General features: G+C 51.5%; 1 protein-coding gene across 4 annotated transcripts in view; it reads right to left on the reverse strand.

Annotated features, from left to right (window-relative positions):
* The window catches only part of CAMP (cathelicidin antimicrobial peptide), a 9,389-nt gene extending 2,372 nt beyond the window's left edge, over positions 1-7,017 (reverse strand). For 2 of the 4 annotated variants that reach the window (XM_021934447.2, XM_021934448.2), the window contains exons 1-3: positions 6,646-7,017; positions 5,897-6,004; positions 5,684-5,755 (exon numbers count right to left, since the gene is read on the reverse strand). In XM_021934447.2, the coding sequence (XP_021790139.2) occupies positions 5,684-5,755; positions 5,897-6,004; positions 6,646-6,855 (390 nt within the window). In that variant the 5' untranslated portion in view covers positions 6,856-7,017. The other 2 variants (XM_003894490.3, XM_021934449.2) reach the window with 2 other exon arrangements.
* Between the last annotated feature and the right edge of the window lie 2,595 nt (positions 7,018-9,612).

Consider the following 9,612-nt stretch of genomic DNA (forward strand, 5'->3'; position numbering starts at 1 on the left):
AAAAAAAAAAAAAAAAAAAAAAAAAAAAAAAAATATATGTCAGGGTTGGGAAATAATTATTTCAATAAAAAGTGCTGGGTCAATTAGATATCCATATGAAAAAAGAAAAAAAGAAACTCGATCCCTACCTCTCATCATCAACAGAGGTGATCTCGGGCCGGGCGCGGTGGCTCAAGCCTGTAATCCCAGCACTTTGGGAGGCCGAGATGGGCGGATCACGAGGTCAGGAGATCGAGACCATCCTGGCTAACACAGTGAAACCCCGTCTCTACTAAAAATACAAAAAATTAGCCGGGCGTGGTGGCGGCGCCTGTAGTCCCAGCTACTCGGGAGGCTGAGGCAGGAGAATGGCGTAAACCCGGGAGGCGGAGCTTGCAGTGAGCCGAGATCGCGCCACTGCACTCCAGCCTGGGCGACAGAGCAAGACTCTGCCTCAAAAAAAAAAAAAAAAAACAGAGGTGATCTCACCCACATAATATGAAGAGAGAGAAGCCAGGCAAAAAGAATATGTATCATATCATTCCACTTATTTAAAGCTCAAAATCAAGGCCGGGCACGGTAGTGCAGGCCTGTAATCACAGCACTTTGGGAGGCCAGTGGTTCACCTGAGGTCAGAAGTTCAAGACCAGCCTGACCAACATGGAGAAACCCCGTCTCTACTAAAAATACAAAATTAGGCCGGGAAAGGGTGGCTCACACCTATAATCCCAGCACTTTGGGAGTTCAAGGTAGGTAGATCATGAGGTCGGGAGATCGAGACCATCCTGGCTAATACGAAGAAACCCTGTCTCTACTAAAAATGCAAAAAATTAGCCAGGTGTGATGGCACACACCTGTAGTCCCAGCTACTCAGGAGACTGAGGCAGAAGAATCGCTTGAACCCGGGAGGCTGAGGTTGCAGTAAGCCCAGACTGTACCACTGTACTCCAACCTGGGCAACAGAGCGAGACTTTGTCTCAAAAAAAAAAAAAAAATTAGCCAGTGTAGTGGCACATGCCTGTAATCCTAGCTACTCAGGAGGCTAAGGCAGGAGAATCACTTGAACCCAGGAGGCGGAGGTTGCGGTGGGCCAAGATCGTGCCAGTGCACTCCAGCATGGGCAACAAGAGTGAAACTCCATCTTAAAAAAATAAATAAATAAAAATAAAAAATAAAATAAATAAAGTTCAAAATCAGGCAAAATGTCTGCATGCTAAAAATCAAGATACTGGGCCAAGCATGGTAGCTCATGCCTGTAATCCCAGCACTTTGGAAGGCCAAGGTGGGCAGATCATGAGGTCAGGAGTTCAAGGCCAGCCTGGCCAATATGGTGAAACTTGGTCTCTACTAAAAATACAAAAATTAGCTGGGCATGGTGGCAGGCGCCTGTAGTCCCAGCTACTCAGGAGGCTGAGGCAGAAGAATTGTCTGAACCTGAGAGGCAGAGGTTGCAGTGAGCCGAGATCATTCCACTGCACTCCAGCCTGGGTGACAGAGCAAAGACTCTGTTTCAAAAGAAAAAAAAAAAATCAGGATATTGGGCCGGTGGAGTGGCTCATGCCTGTAATCCCAGCACTTTGGGAGGTGGAGGCGGGAGGATCACTTGAGGTCAGGAATTTGAGACCAGCGCGGCCAACATGGCAAAACCCTGCCTTTACTAAAAACACAAAAATCAGTCAGGCACGGTGGTGCGCGACTGTAATCCCAGCTACTCGGGAGGCTGAGGCAGGAGAACTGCTTGAACCCGGGAGGCGGAGGTTGCAGTGAGCTGAGATTGCGCCACTGCACTCCAGCCTAGGTGACAGTGTGAGAATCTCCCTAAAAAAAAAAAAAGGGCCGGGCGCGGTGGCTCACGCCTGTAATCCCAGCACTTTGGGAGGCTGAGGCGGGCAGATCACGAGGTCAGGAGATCAAGACCATCCTGGCTAACACAGTGAAACCCCGTCTCTACTAAAAATACAAAAACGTTAGCCAGGCGTGGCGGCGGGCGCCTGTAGCCCCAGCTACTCTGGAGGCTGAGGCAGGAGAACGGCGTGAACCCGGGAGGCGGAGCTTGCAGTGAGCCGAGATCGCGCCACGGCACTCCAGCCTGGGCAACACAGCGAGACTCTGTCTCAAAAAAAAAAAAAAAAAAAAAAAAAAATCAGGATATTGGTAATTTCTGGGAGGACAGAATGGGTAATAATTGTGAGTGGCGTGAGTTGGACCTCTGGGGTACTTGTAATTTATGTATTTTGATCCCAGCACTGATTCCACACAGGGGTGTTCAGTTTGTGAAAATGCATCCATCTGTACCTTTATGAGATGTGCACTTTTTCCGTTTGAATGTTATACTACACAAAAGGGGGTGGGAAGGCAGAAAATTATAAGCCCCCTCAAAAAATCAAATGTGTTGGTTTATGTTAAAGCATCTTATATACTCAAAAAATAAAGCTATAGTCTCATATATAGAGAGAGAGGAAAAGAAATATGTGTGTGTGTTTTGAAGTATTCTTACGGACAGACTATATTTTACTAACTAGATCTTTATTTATCCAATAAATAATTACTGAGAAAAGCATGGTGCCAAAAAGCTAGCTTCACAAAGCCTGTAGTCTTATTTTTCTTTTCTTTCTTTTTTTTTTTTTTTTGAGGTGGAGTCTCGCTCTGCCACCCAGGCTGGAGTGCAGTGGTGCCATCTCGTCTCACTGCAACCTTCGCCTCCCGGATTCAAGCGATTCTCCTGCCTCAGCCTCCGGAGTAGCTGAGATTACAGGCATCTGCCACCAGGCCTGGCTGATTTTTGTATTTTAGTAGAGACGGGGTTTCACCATGTTGGTCAAGCTGGCCTCGAGCTCCTGACCTCAGATGATCCGCCCACCTTGGCCTCCCAAAGTGCTGGGATTACAAGTGTGAGCCATTGTGCCTGGCCTTTTAATCTTATTTTTCTTAAAGATGATAAATGAATGATTAACAGCTTTTTTCTGTTCATTCATTAAAACATCTGAGTGCCAATAATATGCCAAACACTGTGCTAGGTAAAGGCATGGAAAACTGAATTTCACTGCATCAATTTCTAAATTTTTTTTTTTTTTTTTTTTGAGACGGAGTCTTGCTCTGTCACCCAGGCTGGAGTGCAGTGGCCGGATCTCAGCTCACTGCAAGCTCCACCTCCTGGGTTTACACCATTCTCCTGCCTCAGCCTCCCAAGTAGCTGGGACTACAGGCGCCCACCACCTCGCCCGGCTAGTTTTTTTGTATTTTTTAGTAGAGACGGGGTTTCACCGGGTTAGCCAGGATGGTCTCGATCTCCTGACCTCGTGATCCACCCACCTCGGCCTCCCAAAGTGCTGGGATTACAGGCGTGAGCCACCACGCCCGGCCACACTGCATCAATTTCCAAGACAAGAAACTACCCAGCCATGGAATGCACTGACTCACAATAGCAGGCAGTGAGTTTCCTGCCACTGGGGGTGTTTCAGCAGAGAGGGAGAAGACCAGCTCTTTGGCACAACAAAGAATCCATCCTTGGGTTGAGATGATGCAAAAAGACAAAGAATCTCTAGATTTCTATTATGTGCCCAGCACTTCACACATGCCATCTATCATCTATCCCCATAGTCATCCTGGAGGGATGAACTGTTATGTTTCCCATTTTACAGGTGAAAATATTGAGACTGAAAGGTTAGATGATGTTCCCAAGGTCAGAGAGCTAGGGTGTGCATGTGGGTATTTGCTTTAGGTGGGTTTTTTGTTTGTTTGTTTGTTTTGTTTTGTTTTTTGAGATGGAGTTTTGCTCTTGTTGCCCAGGCTAGAGTGCAATGGCATGATCTCAGCTCACCACAACCTCTGCCTCCCGGGTTCAAGTGATTCTCCTGCCTTAGCCTTCCGAGTAGCTGGAATTACAGGCATGCACCACCACACCCAGCTAATTTTGTATTTTTAGTAGAGACGGGGTTTCTCCATGTTGGTCAGGCTGGTCTTGAAATTTCGACCTCAGGTGATCTGCCCACCTTGGCCTCCCAAAGTGCTGGGATTACAAGGCATGAGCCACCGCCCCTGGCTGGTCTTTGGTTTTCATGAGCCCACTCACCTTTGTTTGTTTAGATAGGGTTTCACCCTGTCACCCAGGCTGGAGTGCAGTGGCGCAATCTCAGCTCACTGCAACCTCTGCCTTCCAAGTTCAAGAAATCCTCCCGCCTCAGCCTCCCGAGTAGCTGGGACTACAGGCATGCATCACCACGCCTACCTAATTTTTGTATTTTTAGTAGAGACAGGCTTTGCCATGTTGCCCAGGCTGGTCTCAAACTCTTGAGCTCAAGTAATCCACCCGCCTGGCTTCCCAAAGTCCTGGGATTACAGGTATGAGACATCACGCCCGACCATATTCTTGTTTCCAACAATCCCTAAACACAAGCCCACAAGTTAAATCTGCTACCTACCTGACGAAACTGTGATGTGTCCCAATGCCAGAGGAAATGCCCGGAGTTATGGGCTTTCCTGAGTTAAGTCTTTTAGGAAGCAGTGGAATTTTATGGGAATTGTACCTGCAGGCAGACCGCACCCAGTTGGCCAGCCACCCATGGGATTGGACCATGCTTCTCTGCATGTTAACAACATGCTTGGCCCCTCTCCCGAATGTCACCTCCCCATGAGCAGGAACAGCTCCACAGCATTCCCCCACCACCACACACAGAGTAGAGCTCCTTAATTCCCCACTGGGGGTTCCACTGAGAATGGGGATGCTGTCTTGGACCTCTTGGCCCTGCTGCCTTACCCTGTGTCCTCCTGGATGGAACACTGCCCTTGCCACCTCTGTGTCACATTCACACACACTCACACTCACACGCGGCCTCCCTGAGTTAAGGGCTCGGTAGTGGTGAGAGAGAGGAGGCAAGACAAGTGAGATTGCAGCCTGAAGAAATTGCTCTCATAGTTTATTTCTCAGAGCCCGGAAGCCTGAGCTAGAGTAGGGCACACACTAGGACGCTGTCCTGGGTACAAGATTCCCCAAAAAATCCTTGATTTTCTGGCCAACTTTTTTAAGCCCTCCGCCAATCTTCTCTTTAACTTTCCGGAAGAAATTGCCCAGCCGGGCAAATCTATTATCCTGGTGTTGTATACAGGAAGAAACAGGTTCCTTGTCAGGGGTGTACCCAGGGTCAATCCAAGACACCTCCCCACCTAGATGCCCCTCTTCATGGGCCCCTGCAGGAACTTTGGGGCCCCAGTTCAACCTCTGACTGTGATCTTTGAAGCATGTGATTGAATCCCTACACCAAGTAAAAAGATGAGAAAACTGAGTCCCGGAGATCGTGAGGGGCTCTGCAGGGTCACACAGCTCAGCCCAGAAACACTGAGATGGGAACACAGGGCTGAGAGCTGAGTACTCTAAGACAGTGGCTCTCAAACTTTACAGGAGCCGGAATCTCCTGGAAAGCTTATCAAAATATGAATTTCTGGGCCCTACCCAGCGTCTGTCTGAGTAGATCTGAGTGGGGCCTGAGAATTTGCATGTCTAACGAGTCCCCAGGAAGGGCTACACTTGGAGAGCTACACCTTAGGATTCCAGAGCCGGCCCCAGAGATGGAGCTCAGGTTGGGGGAAGAGCCCTGGGTAGGAGGGGCTTTCTCTGCCCTGGGTTGGGGAGGGAGGTAGTTGACCCATAGGATGGTCCACACTCTATGCTCCCATCAGCCCCTGCATCCCAGAACAGCCCACTCACCTTATCACAACTGATGTCAAAGGAGTCCCTGGCCTGGTTTAGGATCACTGTCCCCACACACCGCTTCACCAGCTGGAAAGGAGAAGCTCAAGGTGAAACTTGAAACCATTTGCCACAACCTCCCAGCCCCATCCCAGTGGGAAATATTCCCCAGGTGCCCCTTGTTCACCTCCTTGGGAGGCACCCACCAACATCCCCAGCCCCAAGCCTCACCCCATCCTCCTTGAAGTCACAATCCTCTGGTGACTTCTGTGTTGTCCTGGGGCACACTGTCTCCTTCACTGTGAAGCTCACAGGCTTTGGGGTGTCTGGGTCCCCATCCTAGTCAGAGGAGGAAATGGGGAGGCCCATTCTTGTATTTTCTGATTTGTGTCCATGACCTTCCCACCAAGAGGACAGGCTTTCAACAGTACCCGATGTGCGATGGGCCCTGGGCACTGGGCTTGGCACTGGGGTACTGAGGGGAGGAAGACTGAGCCATTCCTACCCTCCTAGGTGAACAGTGAGTAGGAGCAGACCTCAGACGAGCTCTAACAAGGAGCCCCTCCCACTCTGGGGTGGGGGCAAGGGAAGTTGGGGGGCTTCCTGGGGTACAAGACATACCCACTGGAACCTAAAGTCTGGACAGAGTTCTTCCCTGTGTGGGGTAACGTGGTACAGCAGAGACTTAAAGCAGAGGAGGTCACTGCCCAGAGCCAATGACCCCACTCTAGTGCCTGGAGCTCACAGAAGCCTCTACACCTGCATGGGGTTGGGGTGAGGGTATCTCTGCCACCGCAGGAATTTTAAGACAGGAAGCTCTCATGCTGGGAGGAGATACAAGCTCTAGAAGGTTCCCTGGAAAAGACAGGACCACACTTAAAGGGGGAGATGCCCTTTTGGCAGGCAGTGCAGCAGGAGCAGAAGGAACAACAGGTGGCCAAGCCTAGCCAGAGCAGAGCAGAACCTCGCCAGAAGCTCACCATCGTGGGCCTCGGGTCCAGGTCCAGGAGGCGGTAGAGGTTGGCATCCGAGGACCGCTGGTTGATGCCATCTATAGCACGAAGCACAGCTTCCTGGTAGCTGAGGACCTGGGCAACGATGGCCAGAGGCATCACCAGGCCCAGCAGCAGCAGCACCAGTGACCACCGCCCCAGGGAGGGGCCATCCCTTTGGGTCTTCATGGTCCCCATGTCTGCCTCCCTCTAGCCCACAGAAGCCTCCTTTATGCTCAACCTGAGCCTGATGCAAAGGCCCAACCAGGAACCTTCCTGACCCACCCATCCCTGGCTGCCTGCCAGGGTGTGGGCTGGGGTTTGCTTCAGCCCCTGGCTATTGCTTCACAGGACTTGCTGGGCAGTGAGTGAGGCCTGCCTCGTGTGCAAGATGAGGAAGTGGTTTCTCCATCTCTCTGACAACCTCCCAGACCCGACAGGAGATTGTCATAGCCAGGGTTGCTCAAGAGCATTAAGTCCCTCAAGAGAGGAAGAGAGCCAGGTGCCTATTCTACATCCTTCTACTCCTCAGGAGTCAGGGTGATGGATTTAGTTGTTTACTGCTAAGTCTCCAGCTCTAGGCATTGCCTGGCATCCAGTAGGCATCGATTAAGAATTGATTAATGAGGCAGGGCACGGTGGCTCACACCTATAATCCCAGCACTTTAGGAGGCCGAGGTGGGCAGATCACCTGAGATAAGGAGTTCAAGACAAGCCTCACCAACATGGTGAAACCCTATCTCTACCAAAAATACAAAAATTAGCCACGCATGGTGGCTCACACCTGTAGTCCCAGCTACAGGCTGAAGCATGAGAATCGCTTGAACCCGTTGAACCCGGGAAGCAGAAGTTGCAGTTAGCTAAGATCATGCCACTGCATTCCAGCCTGGGTAACAGAGTGAGACTCAATATGAAAAAATCAAAAAGCAAAAAAAGAACTGGTGAATGAAGACAGTAGCACCCCCAACCTAGAGACTCACCCTTGCAAGGGACAAGTTGCCCTTTCTATTCAAGGCCATACTACCTGCTCTCTGGACCCAGCTGTCAGCCAGACAGAGGCTCTGCTCCATCTATCCCCTTCTGCATCCTTCTTCACTGTTTTTCTCAGTCTCAAAATGTTCCCAAGCCCCTCCAGACATGGCCTTTCACCCTGGCTTCTCTCAAGCCAAGTCTTAGGAAAGGTTGTCTACACTTCTTGACCCCATCTTTTCACTCTTCTTCATACTGGAGGCCACTGCAGAATGGCCAACCCACCCCGGGTCCACTGGCCACCCTCAAGCCTGGTGTTTGTCTGCACAGACAGTGGTGAGCCTTCCTTCCTGCTGCCCCAGTCTCCCCTGATGCCACTCTCCTGCTGTCCCTCCTGCCTCCCTGGTGGCTCCTTCTTGGTCTCCACCAAGGACTGTCTTCTTAATATTGAGAGCGTGTGGGGTCACCTCCTGGGCTGCTTCTCTTCCCTGGCCTTGGGTTTCCCTGGGGACACCCTCTCCCAGAACACCAGTTATAATAGGTAGACACCACTCTATCTGTGTCTCTGAGTTCAAGACTCCCATGAACATCCTAGTTGTCCCCACTGGGCCCCCTTGACTGCTCTTCTGCTGAGTGTCTGCTGCCTGAGCCCTGAAGCACCCTCAGCTCCTTCTTTCTGAAAGCACTCCCCTCCGGCCTCCCCCTCCACCCCTGCCTGGCTCCTGCCACCATCTCTCCCATGCAGTGCTGCCCCAGCCTCCAGACTCCACCTTCTCTAGGTTTCAGGCTCTCCTCAGACCATAGTCCACCCTCCACACCATTGTCCAGGGGTTCCTTTATTGTTTTTTTTTTTTTTTTTTAGACGGAGTCTCGCTGTGTCTCCCAGGCTGGAGTGCAGTGGCGCGATCTCGGCTCACTGCAAGCTCCGCCCCCTGGGTTCACGCCATTCTCCCGCCTCAGCCTCCCAAGTAGCTGGGACTACAGGCGCCCGCTACCACGCCCGGCTAATTTTTTTGTATTTTTAGTAGAGACGGGGTTTCACCGTGTTAGCCAGGATAGTCTCGATCTCCTGACCTCGTGATCCACCCGCCTCGGCCTCCCAAAGTGCTGGGATTACAGGCTTGAGCCACCGCGCCCGGCCAGGGGTTCCTTTAAAGCACCGATTTGGCCATTTCAACCCTCTACCTTCAGGAGCCCACATACCCCCTAGTCTGGCATCAGGGCCTGTGGCCTTTTTGTTCCCACTGTCTTCACCCCATCCCTGCACACCCCAAGTGCCAGACTGTCACACAGGCCTCCATCACATAGGCTCATCTGAGCCTCCTACTCTTTCTCCCAGGTCTGCCCCCATCCTTCTGTTGGGCCTGCCCTTTCACCTCATGAAGCTTTCCCTGACCTCCAACCAGGCACAGTAATCTCCTCTTTGCCCCTACAGCTTCCAGGAAGTCTCTCCTGATGCGACCTCAAATGACTCCCTGTTTGGTGCTCTGGCTGAGACACCAAGCTGGGATGCCTGGCTGGTGTTGGGAGAGGGAGAGAGCACAGCCAGGAGAGATAAAGGGCCAAAGTGATAGAGGGGTCCAGCGTCCACGAGGCAAATTCCAGTCCCAGCTCCTCTGTGGACTGGCCATGTGGCCCTGAGGCCTGGGGTACCTCTTGACCTCAGTTGGCCTGTGGGACACTTGGGGGCTTGGACAGCAGGGCTCCTAGAAGGTGGAAGCCTGGATGAAGGCCACTGGTTGCACACCTGGCCTTGAGAGAAGGAAGAAGTGGACTTCTGTGCAACCTGGTTTCACAGCTCAAGTGTTGCCCCAGTGGCCTCTTGGTCAAGCAGAGCTTGCACATCAGGCCCTTTATGGCTGTTGGGAAAAGGGCCATCCAGGGATATCAGGCCTCTCAGGACTCTCCTGCTTCCTCCCCGCTTCTGACTGGCTTTAGGATCCCCAAGAAGCCAAACTGGGGGAGAAGCAGATGACAATGTTAGTC

This window comes from Papio anubis, chromosome 2 (assembly GCF_008728515.1).
Source record: "Papio anubis isolate 15944 chromosome 2, Panubis1.0, whole genome shotgun sequence".
Classification (NCBI taxonomy): domain Eukaryota; kingdom Metazoa; phylum Chordata; class Mammalia; order Primates; family Cercopithecidae; genus Papio; species Papio anubis.